Source organism: Barbus barbus (genome assembly GCF_936440315.1).
Source record: "Barbus barbus genome assembly, chromosome: 3".
NCBI classification, from domain to species: Eukaryota; Metazoa; Chordata; class Actinopteri; order Cypriniformes; family Cyprinidae; genus Barbus; species Barbus barbus.
In genome coordinates this window covers 37,145,809-37,166,458 of record NC_136731.1, presented here as the reverse complement: position 1 = coordinate 37,166,458, position 20,650 = coordinate 37,145,809, and the positions used below count along the sequence as shown (strand labels likewise).

General features: G+C 37.8%; 2 protein-coding genes across 2 annotated transcripts; one reads left to right on the top strand and one right to left on the bottom strand.

Moving 5' to 3' along the window:
- The first annotated feature begins 149 nt into the window (after positions 1-149).
- Positions 150-6,839, top strand: LOC306844467 (GTPase KRas-like). Its single transcript, XM_079376624.1, has 5 exons — positions 150-460; positions 998-1,109; positions 1,561-1,739; positions 2,347-2,506; positions 5,620-6,839. The coding sequence occupies exons 2-5, from the start codon at positions 999-1,001 to the stop codon at positions 5,731-5,733; spliced, it is 564 nt and encodes a 187-aa protein (XP_079232750.1). The 5' UTR covers positions 150-460; position 998; the 3' UTR covers positions 5,734-6,839.
- Positions 6,840-7,949: 1,110 nt separating this feature from the next.
- On the bottom strand, positions 7,950-20,219 carry LOC306849328 (DNA polymerase delta catalytic subunit-like). The gene is made up of 27 exons (XM_079384275.1): positions 20,127-20,219; positions 19,084-19,282; positions 18,755-18,868; positions 18,527-18,667; positions 18,308-18,433; positions 17,586-17,754; positions 17,370-17,484; positions 17,145-17,274; positions 14,787-14,953; positions 14,568-14,672; positions 14,270-14,410; positions 14,071-14,181; positions 13,751-13,942; positions 13,573-13,661; positions 12,704-12,820; positions 12,467-12,580; positions 11,576-11,723; positions 11,385-11,480; positions 11,175-11,312; positions 10,928-11,103; positions 10,584-10,736; positions 9,640-9,742; positions 9,429-9,561; positions 8,618-8,731; positions 8,477-8,529; positions 8,298-8,395; positions 7,950-8,189 (listed from the first exon to the last, which is right to left on the bottom strand). The coding sequence occupies exons 2-27, from the start codon at positions 19,268-19,270 to the stop codon at positions 8,102-8,104; spliced, it is 3,318 nt and encodes a 1,105-aa protein (XP_079240401.1). The 5' UTR covers positions 19,271-19,282; positions 20,127-20,219; the 3' UTR covers positions 7,950-8,101.
- Positions 20,220-20,650: the final 431 nt, after the last annotated feature.

Genomic DNA, 20,650 nt, shown 5'->3' with positions numbered 1-20,650 from the left:
CGGGACATGAGAGAGAAGTTGGAAAGAGGCATTGCATTTTCATTGGTCAATTCTTACTTCCGTTTATTCCTCGCCCAATAGAATGTACAAATCCGACGGGCCGGCTAAATCTCATTGGCCATCTCCCTCAGTGATCCCGCCCCCTCCTCGCCCTCAGTGAATCTGGGAGAGTCTTAGCCGAGAGGAGCTAATGCCTCTACGGGTGGATTTATGTGGGTTATCGTAATATTTGAACAGACTGGAGAAGCATAGTTAAGATAAGAAGAATTTTTGGTGTTTTTACGGGTGGATTTTCATCAGCCCGAACACTTCCAGCCTGTCTTTGACTCTCGGGAGAGTTAAGTTTGTCTGGTCGATCGTAATGTGGCTCAGGGGCTAATCCTTGGACTTCATTCAATGCTAATTCATCTCGAAGCGCTTCGTTTGGGCGAGCCGAACTGATTCAACAACCACTCACGAGGTAAAACACACAAATAAGACGATAAATAACTTCGTACCTGTTGATAGAAGTTGAGATAAAGCTATAAAGAGCTTGCCGGGTAAATAAATGTGATAGGAACTGATTAAACCTTATCTTAAATGTCTTTAAATATGATTTGTTGACATAATGCAGCAACTTAAAATCTCAGTCGACCATCTTATGTAAGATGTATGTTCTTTTCCGGTTATTAAAGGAACAGTTCACCCAAAAAACGAAAATTGTGTCATCATTTACCCACCCTCAAGTTGGTCCAAGCCCTATGACTTGTCTTTCTTCCGTGGATCTAAAAAGGAGATGTTACGCAGAATGACAGCCTCAGTCACCTTTCACTGAGTTTGTTTTCCATACAGTGAAAGTGAAGAGTGGCTTATCTTTTTTGGTGTTCAGTTTTTTTAACACTGCTATAATTTGTATGTGTATCAGTCAGAGTGGGAAGCTTGTATCTGTAAAGGTTATGTTTTTCCCAAGTTGTAGACTGCTATTTTCTGTTTCTAACCTTCTCGCTCTTCCACCCAGAATGACAGAATACAAGCTGGTAGTTGTTGGGGCTGGTGGCGTTGGGAAAAGCGCTCTGACCATCCAGCTCATTCAGAATCACTTTGTAGACGAGTATGACCCCACTATTGAGGTAAGAGTTCACCTTCTTTAAAAGGGTAGTCCACCCAAAAATGAAATTTGTGTCATCTTTTACTCCTCCTCAATTCAATCATGTATGAATTTCTCTCTTCTGGAACACAAAACAAGATATTTTGAAGAATGTTGTTAATCAAGCTGTTTTGTTACCTGTTGACTTCCATAGTATGGACAAAAATATTATGGATGTCAATGGGAGCCAGAACTGTTTGGTTATCAACATTCTCCAAAATACCTTTTCATATTCCACCAAAAAAAGAAATGCATAAAGGTTTGAAAAGACATGAGGGGGAGTGAATGAGGAAACAAAATTTTGGGGTGAACTATCCCTTTAAGATAATTTAAAATTAGTTTTTATTTGTTTATTCAGCTAATACTTTGTTGATCATCATAGCATGTAAAAGCTCAGATATGATTGAAGTTCTTTTTATGTCTATTCCATGCAGGATTCTTACAGAAAGCAGGTTGTGATTGACGGAGAGACGTGTTTGCTGGACATCCTGGACACCGCAGGTCAGGAGGAGTACAGTGCCATGAGAGATCAGTATATGAGGACAGGAGAGGGCTTTCTGTGTGTGTTTGCCATCAACAACGCCAAGTCCTTTGAGGACGTACATCTATACAGGTACATAGCCAAACACATGTGGACAAACTGATATACGTAAACAATATTCAGCATCGGTTACCATCAAATAATCTTCTGGACGATAAGATAATCCATCTGAAAATTAAGATTGTCATTATTTACTTATTTTCCTCTGGAACATTAAAGATATTTGGAAGAATGCTGGTAACCTGACAGTTTCGTGTTCCATTCACTTTTGTTGTATGGACAAAAAAAAAAACAATGGAAGTGAGTTTTTTTTTTTGTGGACTGTCCTTTTAATACTCCTATATTATATCTGGGATTTGTGGACCTAGACTGCATGATCAAGATGGGTGGGTTGGGTCTGTGTCGACTAACTGCAAATGTCCTTTTTCCTTTCCTTCCTGAAAACTTAGAATATGATCAAATGTTTTACTAGACTGATTTTAAGCTAAAAAAAAACAATTAAATGTCAATTCAGCAGGATGAAGTCTCTGAACTGCATTAATATACCAACTTCCTTTTTTATGTGATTTAAAGTTGATGAGTAAGGAAACCATTGTGGGACTAGAGAAAGGCCCAGTAGAATTTCCTAAATCACTCTGTGTGGAAAAAATAAACTGTGTTGTGCTTTGTTTCTGTGCAGGGAGCAAATAAACCGTGTCAAAGACAGCGACAATGTCCCGATGGTGCTGGTGGGGAACAAAAGTGACCTGGCCTCTCGTACTGTAGAGACGCGTCAAGCCCAAGAGCTGGCCAGAAGTTACGGCGTCCCGTTTGTTGAAACATCTGCCAAGACGCGACAGGTGTGTGCCACTGATTTTAAAGTTATACAAAACAGTTTTTTGCATTCCACTGCTCTGCCGTACCATGGGTGCAGAAGGCGCAATCAGTGCTCGAATTGAATCAAGTCTTATGGGGGGTCCCCACCATCAGACTTTTTTTTTTTTTTTGGTGGGGGTGGGGGTTAGTCTCGCAATATACAATTTATACAAAATAAACAATATATTTGATCATAATATGCATAACTATATACTATTTAATGTTGCATAACAAAGAGAGATAAGCTACTATTCTTCTTTTAAATGGCTTACTCCAAGTAAAAATGTCTGAGGGACCCCCCTAAGTCTATTTTTTACTTCTTATGGGGGGTCCCTAATGCCTTATGGGGGGTCCCGGATCCCCCCAGCCCCCCTTCAATTCGAGCAGTGGGCGCAATGATATTACGATTAGTCCCCAGCTATATCATAACTAGTTACTTAGCTGGGGACTACTTTCAGGTGCTGCGTAATATCAAAGTTCGGCAGCAAAGTTCCTTGATTATTACGCCGGAACGAGAGTATAGTTCCTAGCCATATCGGCCTAGAAAAACGCAACTTTTCATTTTCCGACAGTCTTAGAACACGATGTAACCACAGAAGAGTCAAGTTTTAAATAGCAAAAATATCGAAACTCTTTGGTCACTTTTGAGCGAGATGCTAACGGTCTAATCTGATTCAATGATCTATGCTAAGCTGTGCTAAAAGTGCTATCGCCAGACCTGGAGATTGGCTGAATGGATTCAAAAACTGTAAAACTCAACTATTTAACTCTAGGGGAGTTGGAAAATGGAGTTTTCAAAAATAGTGGCGTGTTCCTTTAAAAGAAGTTCAAAAACCTGTTTGTAGGCATTTTATGTCTATTTAATTCAGGATTCTTACAGAAAGACGGTTGTGATTTAATGTTTATTGAACTAATGTATAAAAGCAATATCACACTCACAAATAATGCTGTTGGGCTGAATACCGTCATATCACTCAAAACAACAGCAATCTTAGGGGGTGATTCACACAGAACCCACTTTTTTTTTTTTTTTTTTTTTTTTCCAACTTTATTAGGATAGTGTAGAAGTCACAGGAAGCGAAGTGTGTGGGGGGAGAGAGAGAGAGAGGGGGGGGGGGGGGGATCACAAATGTGTTGTGTGTAAATGTTCCTTAATGTATGAATGTGGCTGCATTAGATGCCGAAATATGGTTGAGAAACAGAGCACACTAATCAATTTCACAGCAGTTTGATAAGATTTGAGATTATAAACCCACCACTGGGCTTTCCAGTAGCTCAAATAGTAGAGCATGGCGCTAGCAACGCCAAGGTCATGGGTTCGATTCCCAGGGAAAGCAAGAGCTGATAAAATGTAAAAAAAAAAAAAAAAAAACTGTAACTTGAATGCAATGTAAGTAGGGATGGGTACCGAAACTCGGTATTAAATCGGTCTCGGGGCTAAATTATGAAAGACCGGAGTATCGATAAGCTCTGACGTTATCGGTACTTCTGTCGGTATTGGAGAAATTAAGAAAACACACATACATTTATTGTTTCTCTCTTTCTCTCTCTCTCTCTCTCTCTCTCTCTCTCTATATATATATATATATATATATATATATATATGTCGCCAGCTGTTTTTATGTGCAATAATATTCAAACATTTGTCTATGATGCATTTTTGCTATGCGCAATTCAGAAGCCAGATCGCGCTCACGCAGAGGAGCACACGCAACATGAAAGTCCTGTTTAATTATGATAGAAGAGAGAACCAACTATTCAAACATCTGCTCACACTTTAGGCCTGTGGCTGTTATATTAAGCTAAGTATTTTTTTTTTTTTTCGATTTTGGCTTCCAAGGATTATAGCCGCATTTCTTCTAGCACAACTCCCTTCATAGCGGCGCGGATTCGTTCCTCTGAATCAAAACTTAACTTATCTGAATCAGCTCAATCAGTGATTGTTATAAAATGCCGTCTTTACTGTTGCTACATTGCAGGACATATTTGATAGTAAAACGTTGACAGTACAATCTGAACAAGTGACGCTGTTCCCCAGGCTGAAATGTGTGTGCGCGCGTGTGCCTGCGCGGCGGCGTGCTCCAAAACGGACAAGCACACTTTGAGCTTCGGGCGCGTCGAAATAACACACAAAAATATGCCAAAAAATACACACACAATGTGTCAAAATGGCCGGTTATGAGAGTCTTCACTTTTATGTTTTAAGTGGACGAGAACAGTTGGGAGAAAATCCGATGCGTGTCAGTATATTGTCTTAAATTGTCAGACTGGAGCTTGAGCCATCAATGTTAATCAAAGAACAAAATACAAAGAGAAAATCACCCACAGCTCTTAATCTGAACAACGTTATAGCTTTAATAAACATAAATCTATCAGTACATACAGTGAAAACTATGCAGTGCTCATTTACATTTGATTACTTTTGTAACTATTACTTACCTGAACATTAATATTAGTAGACCTTCATGGAAAAATGAAAGCACTGTTTATTTCATTTCGTTTGTGTGTTTGTTTTCTTGTATTTGTCCGTTTGTTTTACTTTGTTTCTTTGTTCATGTTGTTACTGTATCTTATCTTATGTATATAAAACACTAAAAACACCTGCACACTGGTGCATTTACAAATTGATGAAGAGCAGGCATTTTTAGTGTTTTATATACATAAGATAAGATACTGTAAGAATATGAACAAAGAAACAAAGTAAAACAAAAAGTACCGATAAGAATACCGTAAAGTACCGGATCGATAAGCAGTATCGATAAGAGTAGTAATACCGTTAAAACCTTAACGATACCCATCCCTAAATGTAAGTCGCTTTGGATAAAAGCGTCTGCTAAATGCATAAATGTAAATAAAACAGTTTACACTAGACTTCAGTCACACACCCTCTCCAAAACCCAACCCTCCAGAAACACGTCAGCAAACCTGAAGACACAATGATGGCGATGACAGGACCAGTGTGCATTTGTTTATTTTTTTGTGGGGCAAATCAGAGTAAAAGTATCATGTTTGTAATTTCATAATGTGCATTAGACTTTTGTGATTTCTCCTTAGCACCATTAGTTCTAAATCTTGTCTTGTCTTTTCCTGTCTGCAGGGAGTTGAGGAGGCGTTTTACTCTCTCGTGCGGGAGATCAGAAGATACAAGGAGACGAACCGCAGCAATAAGAAGAGCAAAAAGCACACACAGAGACGCTGCACTCTTTTATAGCGCTACACACGTACAGCCTCGCACTGCACCCCCGTGATAGCAATGCACTCAAGGTCACACACACACACTACTGTAGCATTACGCATACATACACACACACACACACACACACACCATTTCCTTTTCTTACCACTCTCTCTTACGCCACCAGCCTTTGAGGAATAGGAACCTGACTGGCTGTTGTATGTATTTGTGTGTATGTGCGCATGAGACCTCAATGGGAATCGAGCAACTGTGGAATTGCTTTGGAAAAGACATATTTTCAAATTCGTCTAGTCTCAAGTGGACTCGTCAAATTTGAGCTGCTGCTTCCCCTTCTGTGCTAAAAAGACCTGATGTGTGTCATAGTTTTACAGTCGTATTTAGAGTCACAGCAGCAAGGAATCTTGTTTATAACAAATTAAAGTGGTGAAGGGATAAACTTTAAATCGGTAATGGGTAGCTCTTTTTAAGTAAGCCTGATCATGTCTCATCTCTTCAAAACTTTGTGAGCCAGTCAGCACATCCGTGTGGCTCTGTTAAAGGTGGTCGGGAATGAGGAAGCTCAGAAGTCCCCTAAAGTTTTTGTGGCCTGTGAGAAGGCACATTAGAGCCACTAATATACCACTAATATAATGTTTTGTACACCTTAAGAAGTGTTTCCACCTCATGCATTGTGGGATTTATTCAGGAACTATTTTTAGTACTTGCTAAACATGTATTTCATGAACTTCATTCAAAATGAATTTACTTAGCCATTCTATAATTATGAAATTCAGAAAAAATCAAGCTTGCTTTTTTACTTTTCCCAGCAGTATTTTATGGTAAAATCCTGTAGTTTTCTAACTGTTAATATTGAACCATTTCAGTCCACATACCACATACCAGCATTGTATTGGACATAACATTTCATGTATTATGATGAATTGTGTAATATGCCAGTTGTTCCCACCTGTGATTAGGCTTGGTTGGGAGGATGAGACTTTTTTTTTTTTAAGATTGACAGGAGAGACAGTAATAGTTTTGGTTCAGGCTAAACATGTGACCAAAACTTGTGATTGATGCATTCCCTTTGCCACATTTCTAACTAGTTATATGTTTTGTGAATAAAGAGACTTTTGGCTAGATGACTGTGTGATTACCTCAATATTCATGGTCATACCAGGACAGTCGCATCAGTTTTTCTTAATATAATCAGAAAGGCTGATCTAATGAGTTTAATTTTTTTGTGTGTATTTTTGAAATGTCATTCTCAAAAATCAGATACGTGCTATAAATGGTGAGTGCTCGGAGTAATACAAGTTTCTGGCCAAAAGTAGTTTTAAGAGACAAAAACAGTTGCTTAAGTTAAAAGAATGAGGAACTGTTAGCAAGAAATATTACTTTAATTCCTATAATGTCACCATATGACCTAGGTTGCCTGAGAAAGATTCTTGTTCTGGTATTATCCATGTGGGATTTCAAATACCTGTATGTAACCCCTAATATAGTTTGGACTTAGGAATACAATGACAGAAACCAAAACATGCATGAATCCAATGTATGGGATATATAAAATATTGCCTAGGGTGATGTTTGATTTTTTTTCCCCTCTTTCCCCTTGTTTTCTGAACCCTGTTGAACTGAAAAAAAAAAAGGTTACAAAAGTAGTTTTACGGTAAAGGATCACTTTTAAGACAAAAGCTATGGGTTGAATCTCACCATTACTGCAATTATTGGACAAGCATTTTTTTTTCACTCCTAAAAGTCTATTTCTAATGATAGCATTATAAAAATGTTATACTACGGGGTTGTTAAATGCTTGAATCTGATTGGCTGATGAATGTTCTAAGGTGTGCAATTATTTTCAGGGAAACACACGGCGAATGTATTGCAGACAGGCCTTGAACACATTACATGTCTGTATAACTTCGCCAAATGACTTCAGTTAATATTTCAAAAGGTAAACAATTTTATTGTCAATATGTAAGGAATAATTGACTCCAGGCCATTGAATTGTTAGAAAAAAAAAATCCACACCCGAGACGTATGGCACTATTGTTCTAATAAAATTCAATGGCCTGTCGTCAGTTATTACTTACATATTGACAATAGAATTGTTTATGACTTGAAATATTTTTTTCTTCATGACTATGGGAACAGCCATACCCTTATTTCACATTTAAAATCTGTGATGAATAAAAATGTTCATAAAAAAAAAATATATATATAATGTTAAATCAAGCCAAGAGAAGACAACCATTTTACAAAAAATTCACTTTATTTATTTATTAAGCCACTAAAAAAATGACGATTCTTTACAAAATGAAGTGAGATACTCTCCTTCACTGAGGTAAGATGAAGAATGAATGTTGACAAAGCTGAAGGCAAAAAAAAAGATCCTCTTCCATCACCAACCAAAACGGGAGATGAGCTTCTCATGATCGTCTAAATCTTTCTGCACTTTCTTCCTCATGTAAAAGATGGGACAGTCTCGACTGAAAAATAAAAAATTGTTTTATTCACTGGTATATTCACTCTCACCAACAAAGAAATTATACTAGAGAGAAAATTTGATATATTGTCCAGGCCTAGTGTGTAAATACCTGGTACACAGCACATCTTCATGCAGTGAACCTTGACAGCGCTGACACTGAGTCCACAGACGAGAGAATTTCTCCTCCAGAGTCGACAGATGAGCGATCTAAAGGACACACATCAACAATCTTCAGCCCCACTTATGAAGACAAGTTTGCCATGATTTATACATAAACACAAAACACACCTCTTTCTGATAAAGCTCCGACTCTCTCTTTTTGCAGAAGTCACATACAGCCACTGTAGAGAAGAAAATTATAAGTACGTCAGTTTTGTAATTTGTGGTATTACTGAGACCTAAACACACACACACACGCCTAATACATACCATCATTTTTGAGCACAGCTCGGCAGCCAATGCAAGTGCTTCGTTTCTGAGCAAAAGCCATGAGACCACCAACTCTAGATGTCAAGACCGTCTTACAACGTGTGTGATCGCCCTCTGAAACAGCACAGAAAAAGCAGACGTATTAGCGGACTTTTATGAGCTGGCTGTTTTAATGAATCATTCATAAACTCATAAGAGTCTGAAGAGTTTGAATCAGACTGAAAAATCCTTCACTGAACTGGCCAAAGCGGGAACTGAATTAACGCCTGGCTCACTTAAAGTAAGGTCACGTTTACTCTTGTTTGGTGAATTTTTCACAGTCCTTTCAATAGGATTCCATGTGATTGGGAATTTTGTATGAAGGCCAAACATGTTCCCAGCCAGATTCTGCAGCATGTTCAAGTGGGTCAAGAGAGCTGCTTTGTTTGAAAGTGACTTCTGTGTGAGCTGTGCTTCATTCATTGCTACACTATTGGCAATGAACAATGGACCTTTTTTTGCCCACAAAACTTCAGCTGAATGAAACACCTTTCACAAAACTGCATGTCATTACTTTGAGTGATGTCTAACTTGAAATATAGCAAGAACTGCTCTGTGTACTTAAGATCTGTGGAACTTAAATCAGCATTATAACTGGCAAACGTCAACAGAGAGAATTTCACAAAACATCTTTATGAAACATAAGTTAAAAAAAAAAAAGTTCCAAAATAAAACATGAAATAATCATTCATTAGAAGATCTATAACATGCATTTATAATACATATCATTTTCATTTCACGCCAACTTCAAAGCTTAATAGATGATACTCACTCAGCAACACACTCTCAGCTTTGCTCTCGCCCAGTATGGGTTCAAAGATGCGCAGTAAAGGTTTGGACAGCTGCTGCTCCAGGTAGTACTGTGTGTCTATAGGGATGTTGTTCTCCAGCACATAGATGGGGTCCTGAGAGATATAACTCAACCTAAACAACTACAGTACAGGATATCTGCCACATAAAATCAGGCAACACACCACACTGACCTCTGATTTCATATATGCTGCCACTCCCTTTGCTGCTTTGATGATGACGTACGGGACTCGATCTCCGAGGTTTGGAGCACTACCGGCATCACGCTTCCTCATCCTAAAACCCACATTTGTGAGAAGTGTTTATATGCTCAAGTGAATTACTTGCATACCTCCAAACCCTGAATTTATCATAAATGATTTCTTGAAACTAGCAGCAGCAATCGTTTCGGAAAATTACATCCTAAACTGTAAAACTTTTAAAAATCTTTTAAAATAATACAAATTTCAACAAGAATAAACCACTGTTAATTTAGAATCACTAAAAAGTTTTTTTTATATTTTGAATTTTCTGTTTTTCACTTTAATCATAAAACTTTTAGTATTGATTTGAATTTGTCATTTTTATTAGTTTTTTTATATAATAAACTATATTTTTTATAATAAACATACTATAAACTAAATATAAATATAGTTTATATTACTTTAGTTTTAGTTATTCTAGTGTTTCTAGATAAACTGAAAAATGATAAATGTGTTACCTTGGCAGCTGGCTGAAGGAAAAATTTATTTTTAAATAATATTTTATTTAACTTCCATTTTGTTTTATTTCAAGCAACAAAAATGTTCTTATGGTTTTAGTTTTAGCTAACGAACCCTGCACTGAGCAAAAATGGCCATCGAAATGAAAAGTAGGCCACTCTCTGACAGTAGGTGGCGTTTATGAAAAAACTAAAATACAGAGGTTACCCTGATTATCCCTGTGCACAAAGCAGCTGTACCCGGCATCATACAAAGGTATGCTATCTAAACCTTTCTATACATAGTTCCCTTCAGGTACTCGTAATTAAAAACTCCTCAGATTTGTCTCAACCACGTGAATGACACATTTCAGTGCCAGAATGGAGATTTTTCACTTATGAACTAACAGTCCAGATGATAAAAACAAACACACACACCTCTCTGCTAGCTCGACGTGGGCCTGTTTGCCGGCATACTCCTGTGCGGTGCGTGTGAGCTCTTTAGTTATGACCAGCTGACTGATGTCAATGCGGTTGCACAGAAGGTCAGAGATCACCTCTTTAGCATGAGCTACTGCTCCATCAGGGTCTCTGAAACACGAAACACATCGTCACGTTATGTGAGTTAATGCGTGTGTTGGTATGTAGCAACCACTACATAAACAAAAATGGCTTTTGTTAAGGCTTGTAGAGTCATGTCTTCACTCTTACACATGTTAGTTTGTGCGTCACTGTTGCGTATCCAAGCACATGGGGGTTTTCTGAGTCTGCAATGTTTGTACCTGTCAATTAGGATGTTTTGGAGGCATGTGTTGATAAGGTTGGCCACTAGAGGGCAGTTGTCTCGTCTGACGGTCTCAATTCCTTTGCAGTCCATCTTATCATGATGTTCAGCATTAGAAGAAAAATACAACCCGGCGTACCGCTTCTTATTGATCAGAAGATATGGGTAATACACCTGAAAAAGTGTGAAAGAGATTATAATATTTGATGGATTCTGTTGTGAAATCTTGGGAGTTATTTCTGTACCTTCTCAAACTCTAATTTGATTGGTGGGATGAAGTGGGAGGAAACCCAATCAGCAGCCTCCTTTCCCAGATTCATTGTTTCCTGCACTGTGGCCACACCTAGTTTCACCATCACAGAGTCAGTGTCTCCATAGATGACCTGAAACACATTTGACTTGGATCACTGCATGTTTTTAGTGCAAGGTAAAAACACGTTCATGTGATTAAATACCTTTGCATCTGCCTGGTAACCATTAGAGATGGTGTATCTTGATTCCACAAGCTGTTTGGTCTGTTCAATCATCTGCCTACCAAAGCCAGTGACGCTCTACAGATAAAAAAAATGAAAAACACTGCCTCTTAAAGCATCTCTGTTTGAAACCATCTCACAGTATTTGTCCATGTGTGAGTGCCGAAACTGACCTGAGAGATCTCCAGACAGGGCAGTTTGCCCACCTGAGCCCCGGTGAACCCGTACACGGAGTTTGCACTGATCTTCAAAGCCAACTGCCTTCCGTCCAGCACCTGCTTTTTAAAGGGGTCTGTCTCTTTCTTCAGCTCTGCCTTCGCCCTACAGGCGCATCAAACGATCAAGAGTCAAAATTTGAATATTATATATATTCATATTCAAATACTGGTAAAAAACATTGTGACTTGATGATTTAATGACATGATGTTGAAGGGACAGTTCACCTAAAAATGAGAATTCTGTTATTATGTCGTTCCAAACCTGTAAGACCTTTGTTTATCTTCAGAACACAAATTCAGATGTTTTTGATGAAATCTGAAAGCTTTCTGACTCTGCATAGATAGCAATGCAACTGATGCGTTCAAGGCCTTGAAAGGTAGTAAAGACACTGATAAAATAGTCCATGTGACATCAGTGATTCAACCGTAAGAACAGAAGAAATCGTTGAATAAAGTCGTTATTATGCAAAAAATATTCTTGTAGCTTCATAACATTGCAGTTGAACCACTGATGCCACATGGACTATTTTAATGATGTCCTTACTACCTTTCTGGGCCTTGAATGTGTCAGTTGCATTGCTGTCTATGGAGGGTCAGACAGCTCTCGGATTTCATCAAAAATATCTTAATTTGTGTTTTGAAGATAAACAAAGGTCTTACAGGTTTGGAACGACATGAGGGTGAATAATTAATCACAGAATTTACATTTTTGGGAGAACTATCCCTTTAAAATAAATAAGACACAAATTTGAGGCAAAATAATACATTTTTAATTACACTGAACTATTCATCATCAGCAGTGAATAGTTTAGAACAATCTCCATTCCTTTTAATTGTTGAACTCACCTTTTCCTGGCACCCAGCAGGTTTTCCAGGATCTCAGGGAGAAGGCCCTTCCTCACAGAGCTCTTCACAAACAGATCACCTGTGGGGGTCTTGATGAAATCTTCTGGAGCCAGACTAAAGATGTGCACGTACACACACAGAAAATAAAAGGGAAACACATAAATAAATGGAAAAATAAAAGGCAGTTTGAAGAAAGTATCACTTTAACACTTTACATAACACACACACTTCTCTCACCCGAGTTTGTCCACCTGGTTTTTCTGCAGGAGTGTAGTGTAACATAAATTATGAGCCATCATGATGGAGGGATACAGTGAGGAGAAATCCAGAGTCGCTATAGGAACACTGTAATACCTGTAAACACACACACACACACACAGTTTCTACATTGGTGAATCAACTACAAAGCAAATCATCTGCAAAATCTAAATGTTGCTTCAACTTTCCCACCTTATTATTGCATTTTTACATTACATAATACACAAAATATTAGTTAAGGTCGTTTTTTTATTAGCTATCAGAAAGAAAAGACTGAAAGAATCTGTTGTCAGCCACTAGAAAGTCTTTGGAATGAATGAATAAATAAATCTCTCTTAAGAACTTGTATTTACTGACACCACGGGTGAAAAATCTGGCGTTAAAAAGATTTTTTTGAAATGTTTTTGAAACAAATTCATTATGCTCACCAATTATAAAACAGTAATATTGTAAAATATTACTACAATTTAAAAGAAACATTTTCTATTTTACTATTTTCTACACCAATATCCTGTCTTCAGTGTCACATGATCCTTCATAAATCATTCTAATATGATGATATGGTGGTACTCAAGAAACATTTATTTTTATTATCAATATTGAAAACAGTTGTGCTGCTTAATATTTTTATGGAACGTTCAACACAAATGTTTCACAAATTAACTTTATAAGTGTCTTTTTTTTTTGTCTGTCACATTTTTATCAATTTACAGACACCTAACTTTTAAACGATTGTGCATTTATGTGAATTTAGAGGACCAATTTTTATTTTAGTCCTCAAGATATGCGATTTACATGCTCTCTGATTTGAGAATGAAAATATGATCCCACAGGAAGCGGGTACAAACCCTTTCTCTGGTTCTATGACAGTGGCTCCAGTGTAGTCCTCTCCACCCTCTGTCCTCACCACTGGCATTACCAGATCCTGCTTCATAGCCTATAATGAAGCCATTAAAAATAAATTTAAGCATAATTGTTTGCTAGGTTTGTTATATTAACATGTGTTACAAAGAGACATGCGCAGACCTGTCTCAGGAGCTGTGAAACCACTTTGATCTGCTGTCCACGAGAGAGCAGGTAGGTCAGGGGCACCCCAGTAACTCTGGCCATTTCCATGTAATTAATGACGCACATTAACTTCTGCAGCAAGCGCAGGGGCAGATACGCATCCTTCAGACAGTACACAGCCAAACGCCTGCGGGTCTGCTCATTCCCATTCTATTAAAAAAACAAAAAACAAGATAAAAGACAGGGTTTTTTTTTAATTTTATTTTATTTACTGCTTTAGATGGAGTTGAGGGATCTGATTGGCTATAAGAATAGGACAGAGATCTGATTGGCTGCACCTGTAGGTCTGTGATGATCGAATGCTGCACATCCTCCTTCTGCTCCTGCAGAAAATGAAAACTGACGGCGTTTAGTGTGTAAGAGCGCAGTTTATAATCCCTCAGCAACACCTACAAAACAGAAAAACTGGGGTGAGCCACAGCATGTGCAGTCATGAATCAATATGATGCCACAATTTGAGAGTTTAAGTGTGCGTACCTGTAGTAGGTCAAACTGCACACGTCCCTCCATATTGACTGTTTTATTCTCTCTGCGGCCCATCTGCTTGCTCTGGAAACTAGAGTCTTTCAGGACCGATTTAATGCCCAGCACACGGCCCAGATACGGGAACAAATTCACCTACGGAGGGAAAATAGTGGCTCACAATACCATTCACCTGCCTGAATTATAATTTAAAGCCTTCGGACATGTGCCAACAATACTCCCACTTGGTTTATGTTCACTTTCCATCACAAAACATAAAAAATAAATACAGTTTGGTGTAAAAACAAGTTGCCTTCAAGGTTGCAGCTCTGTTGAGGAGGTACGGAAGATCAAAGTTCTGGATATTGTAGCCGGTGATGATGTCAGGATCCACTGTCCTTACAAACTCAGCCCAACTCTTAAATAATCACACATATACATTATTATTATTATTATTATTGCACCATGTACATTTACATTTAAAAGAAAATGCACATGTAAGCATTTCAGTGTAAGTATAGTGAATATGCACCTGCAGTAGCAGTTTCTCTTGAGTAAAGCAGAGAATCTGGGAGCCCACTATACTGGTACAGCTCTGTAAGGTGAAGACCGTCCGAATAAATGGCTCTTTCTCTCCCTGACGCTGCACCATAGAGGCGATCTGAATCACAGGGTCGATCTCTGGCTCCGGAAACACACCTGAAACACACAGAAACAGTTCCATTATTTACACAGCAGGCTATAATACAAAAGAACAAGCACACAAGTGGCACATTGTGGCTACTACTTACTACTTGGAAAGTTAATTTGGTAATGTGTTACACTGACAAATAGGTTGATATATATATACAGTCATGGCCAAAAATATCGGCACCCTTGTTAAATTTGATCAAAGAAGGCTATGAAAATGAATCTGCATTGTTAATTCTTTTGATCTTTTATTAAAAAATCTAAAATCTAACCTTTCATTGGATAACAAGAATTTAAGATGGGGGGGAAATATCACAAATACACGTTGGACACAATTATTGGTAACCCCAGACATTTTCATGAGTAAAATATCTCTGAAGTATATTCCCATTCATATTCACAATTTTGAGCACTCCAGGGTGATTATGAACATGAAATTATCCAGCCATGGCTTCACAGAAATATAAATAGGAGGGAAAACAAAGCCCAAATTCCCTTAATCATCCAACACAATGAGAAAAACCAAAGAATATATTTCTGATGTGCAGCAAAAGATAATTCCGCTTCACAAATTAGTGAAGTGGCTTTAAGAAAAGAGCTAGAGCAGTGAAAATTCCAATTTCCACCATCAGGGCAATAATTAATAATTTCCAATCAACATAAAATGTTACGAAACTGCCTGGAAGAGGACATGTGTCTATATCGTCCTAATGCACGGTGAGAAGGAGAGTTTGAGTGGCTAAAGACTCTCCAAGGACCACAGCTGGAGAATTGTAGAAAATAGTTGAGTCTCAGGGTCAGAAAACCTTAAAAAAAAAAAAAATTGTCAAACAGCACCTACATCACCGCATGTTGTTTGGGAGGGTTTCAAGAAATATTCTCCTAGTTCATCCAAAAACAAACTCCAGCATATTCAGTTATCTGACATGACTGGAACTTCAAATGGGACTGGCTTCTATGGTCAGATGAAATAAAAAAATGAGCTTTTTAGCAGAAAACCCTCAAGATGGGTTTGGTGAACACAAGGATAAAAAGTACAATGAGATATACTGCTGTATTTTTGATGTTGTGGGCCTATATTTCTGCTGGAGGTCCTGGGCATCTTGTTAAGATACATGGCATCATGGATTCTATCAAATACCAACAGATAAAAAATCAATAAGTGACTGACTCTGCTAGAAATCTTATAATGGGCCATGTTTGGATCTTCCAACCGTATAATAATCCAAACACAAACCTCAAAAACAACACAAAAATGGGTCACTGGGCACAAAACCAAGCTTCTGCTGGCCATTCCAGTCCTCTGACCTGAACTCTGTAGAAAATGAGTGAGGTGAACTGAAGAGAAAAAGCACCAACATGGAGCTGGGAATCTGAAGGATCTGGAGTGATTCTGGGTGAAGGAATAGTCTCTGATCTCTTGTCAGGTGTTCTCCAACCTCATCAGGCATTATAGGAGAAAATTTAGAGCTGTTAAACTGGCAAATGAAGGTTTCAAAAAGTATTGAATAAAAGGGTGCCGTTAATTGTGGCCAATGTGTATTAGAGAAAAACATTTATTTCATAATGATATTTTCCCCCATTTTAAATTCTTATTATCCAATGAAAGGTTAGACTTCTGTGAATTTTTTAAATAAAAGATCAAAAGGATTAACAATGCAGATTAATTTTCACGGCCTTCGTTGATCATATTTACCAAGGGTGCCGATATTTTTGTCCATGACTGTACATAAATATAAATAGGAATATATATAACTGAAAAGCTGAAGGCCAAATTCAAATAAAACCCAATTTGGTAGAAATATAGTTGGGTGGAAAGTATAACGTTAGTTTTATAACTATAAATGAGTTTTTAGATTATTAGATTCAAGAAAAAAGTAATTGTAACATTTAAAAAATGTTAATAAAAATGTTGTAAAATGTTTTGGTAATTAAATATAAAAAATATATTTGATTGTTAAAAAATATATTATCTAAAACAATGAAAATGTGAACATGTGGATTGCTAAAGAGTGATAATACCGATACCAAAATTTCCAAAAGGAAATACTGAGGACCAACACAATCAGTGTGTCAGATTCACAACTTCGTACACAACTTTCTACCACATGGTTTTACAGGCTACCACCGAAACCAAGCTAAACTAAAAGAGCCTAAACAAAGAGAGAGAAAAAAACGAAAAACAAAACCGCAGACAGACCTTTTCTTCCAGCACACTCAATATCAAAGCTCAGGACTCTGAGAGGAGCGATCCTCTGCCACTCTCCTTCAGCTGGATGACTGACCAAGTGATTCCACGCCACATCCATCTCATACTGACACAGCGACACCTGAGAGGGAAACACAGTAAAGACACACCAGATGAGTGCTGCCATTCCCACTTCCATCGCTCTAATGCCTTAATTGATTGCTTTTATATTTTTACCTTTCCTGGGTATTTTGAGTCTGTCTGCCTTTCACTCCTCTCCTCTCTCAGCCTGTACTTTCCTTTAGGAAGCTCAATCCAGCAGCAACCGACCACATCACTGTCCACCATGAACCTGCCATCACGCACACATACAGCAAATCTCACATGCTTTATCGGGTCGAGCAAACAACGTCCACCACACATCACCAGTTTCAGAAACTTTTAAACACACACCTGATCTCAAAGTCAATGTTGGCTTCATAGGCCTGGTAGCTCTGGGTGGCGAAGTTGGCAAATTTAAAACCCTGCTCAAGAAGACGCTTCGCTGGGGCAATCAGACGCGGCATTGCCATGGTGATGCGCAGGAATTCAAGAGGTTTGTTTCCATGGTAGTGATACATACCTTAGCACAAATAGGGAAAAGTCAGTCAGCTGTAACACATCATAAAAACAGTTTCACTTGCAATATTATTAAAAAGCAGGGGTCAGTTAAGATTATTGGTTTGAAAGAAAGAAACAAATGAATTACTATTAAATAAATAAATTAAAGCTTTTTATTCAACAGGATGCATTAAATTGATCGAAAGTGACATTAAAGACATTTCTAATGTTACAAAAGATTTCTATTTCAAATAAATGCTGCTCTTTTGGACTTTTTACTTATTAAAGTATCCTGGAAAAAAGTATCACGTTTCTACAAAAATATGAAGCGGCATAACTTTTCTCAACATTGATAACAACAATTGTTTCTTGAGCATCATATTGGCATGTTAGATTGACTTCTGAAGCATCATGTGACACTGTAGACTGTAATGTATTGAAATAGAAAACAGTTATTTTAAATTATAATAATATCTCACAATATTATAACTTTTACTGTAATAAGAAAATCTCACCAACCCCAAACTTTTGAAAGGTCATGTATACACAGACAAATTTACACCAAGACAACTTACTTTCCTTCTTGGTGATGTCCACTGCCAGCACAGTGATGCCTATATTGTCTTTATTGGACCGCATATCCTTCAATACAACAGAGTTCAGCTCTCTCTTAAACTCAGACAAGTGTGCATTTGTAAAACCTAAGAAAGACATAGACATACCATTGAAGTCATGAAAGATGTGTTTAATACATCTCAGTAACACTGAGCAGATTCCCGTTACTGGCAGCTCACCGTTGGGGGCGGGAACATAGAAATACGGGGCGAATCCATGAACATGGCAGCACACGCTGTTTCCATTGTCCGTCACACCAAACATGCGCACTATGGGCACTTTGCCCTGCACCTGCCCGGGCATTCCCGCCACCGCAGATCCTAAACACCGGACAACAACACACTGAGGGAAAGACCTAGATTATGGACTTATGTGTGTGCATTTGTGACAGCGCATGTGCGTCTCACCCAAGTAGTAATCCAGGTCTATCTGCTGGAAAATTAGTGTGTCTGAGTTTGGCTGCAGAAGAGGCGCATGAGGCCGTTTCCAACGTGGATTTAGATCAGTAGAGAATAAGTCACCTGAGCAAAAGATGGTAGATCATGTGTGTATGTTTTTTTTTAAAGTATGTATAGGTTAGAATGTAGTTCGTTTTTTTTTTTTTTCTTTTGTACTATAAGATAGTTATGGGATTGGCTTAATATGTTGTTTTGAATATTTTGCAGACAAACTTTTTTTGTGTATAATAATAAATGCAATTTAATTAATTACAAAGAAACAGACAAAACGTACTTACCCACTGGAATGACATCATGACCTGCTTGCCCCTCCTCTGACTCCGCCTCCATTTCCATTTCATCAAATAGAGCGAGTTCCTCTTCAAACTGGGAGGGGCTATCCTCCCATTCTGTGTTCATTTTCCCCTTCTTGACCTGTGAAGCCCCACCCATTGCAGGGCCTCCATTGCGCCTTTTAAACTCCATTCTAAAGCAGCCCTGCAAAAATAATGTCAGCTTTTTATGAGCAAATCATACTCTTACAAACACTCACTTCTATCTTGCCAACTGAATGTGTGTTGAACACAGTATGGGTAACAAAGTATTTATAAAGGAATAAAATAAAGCGAAGATATAGCGCACGTCACACAATTAAATGTCTCAAAAATAAAGAATAACATCAAAACAACCTTAAAAAAATAACATTAAAACAACACTTAAGAATAACATCAGAACAACCTTAAAGAATAACATTAAAATGGAGGGCGTGGCAGCACTTTAAGGTCATTTGCATAAAGGGGGCGGGGCCAAGGAACCAGGCGTACAAATTAGTAAAGGGGTTTTTCCAAATTAGCTGCTTGATTGTTTCTTCGTAGGTTTGTGGAGTTTGACAGACACGTGAAATATATAAATTTGCAAAACGTACTCCTTCACTAGTCCTACCTGGAAGTATTAAGAAGCTATTGTTTTATGCATAATCAGCAATACTTCGTTTAACAAGCAGTGCACACAATGTACAGGTTATTTAACTTTTGCACACAAGTAACGTTATTCTTTCACTTATAATTAATGGATAATTGAGCAATCAAAATAAACATTTATTCAGCAACAGAACGATCGCATAAACAAGATTTAGGCTCATAATGTTTAACTTCACATCGCAGATTATTAAATGCTACACTAGGCGAACTGGACAAACAAGAAACTTAGCAAAATATGTTAGCAACATGCAAAACAACAAAGAGAGGCAGCAAAGTCATGCTACATTGCAAAATGAGCTGCGCCAGGCAATGTAATATCTTAAGGTGAACTCTAGCCACTGAACAAATGCATAATCTTTCACCTTTTATTCCAGCTCGATCGCTTTTACTCCACATATGTACTTCACAAATCTCCCGCCACTTCACAGTTGTGTCAGTTTCCACCGGAACTGAGCAACATCCGTTTTCCCGGTAAAATTGCGTAGGGTCCACGAAGGACTGCAATTGGTCGAAATGTAGGAAGTGAATCGCTTGTATATGGACGACGATTACTGCCATGTTGAAAAGGTCGTGTTTGAGAAGAGCGATAAAAAAAACCTGTTTTAATAGGAAGTATGGTGACCCATACTCAGAATTTGTTCTCTGCATTTAACCCACCCAAGTGCACACACACAGTAGTGAAATTTAAATGCAGCCAAATAGCTCTTTGTACTTTTTCCCATTTTTATCTATGCTGTTACACCTGAATATGAAATGGTTGAATATTACCAAAGACTATTACGTTCAATTTCATTAAGAATAATAAATAATCATATGTCATACATAATAATTACAATGCAAATATTGACTTTACATATTTATTTTACCATGCAAGTCATAAAAAAAC

Excerpts from the sequence above, each read along its gene's own strand:
- LOC306849328 (XM_079384275.1), bottom strand. The coding sequence starts at position 19,270 with ATGGAGTTTAAAAGGCGCAATGGAGGCCCTGCAATGGGTGGGGCTTCA. Across the intron at positions 18,668-18,754 it reads AGACCTGGATTACTACTTGG|GATCTGCGGTGGCGGGAATG; the intron begins GTGAGACGCACA and ends TCCGGTGTTTAG. Across the intron at positions 10,737-10,927 it reads CAAAACATCCTAATTGACAG|AGACCCTGATGGAGCAGTAG; the intron begins GTACAAACATTG and ends TTCGTGTTTCAG.
- LOC306844467 (XM_079376624.1), top strand. The coding sequence starts at position 999 with ATGACAGAATACAAGCTGGTAGTTGTTGGGGCTGGTGGCGTTGGGAAA. Across the intron at positions 1,110-1,560 it reads AGTATGACCCCACTATTGAG|GATTCTTACAGAAAGCAGGT; the intron begins GTAAGAGTTCAC and ends TATTCCATGCAG. Across the intron at positions 1,740-2,346 it reads GAGGACGTACATCTATACAG|GGAGCAAATAAACCGTGTCA; the intron begins GTACATAGCCAA and ends GTTTCTGTGCAG.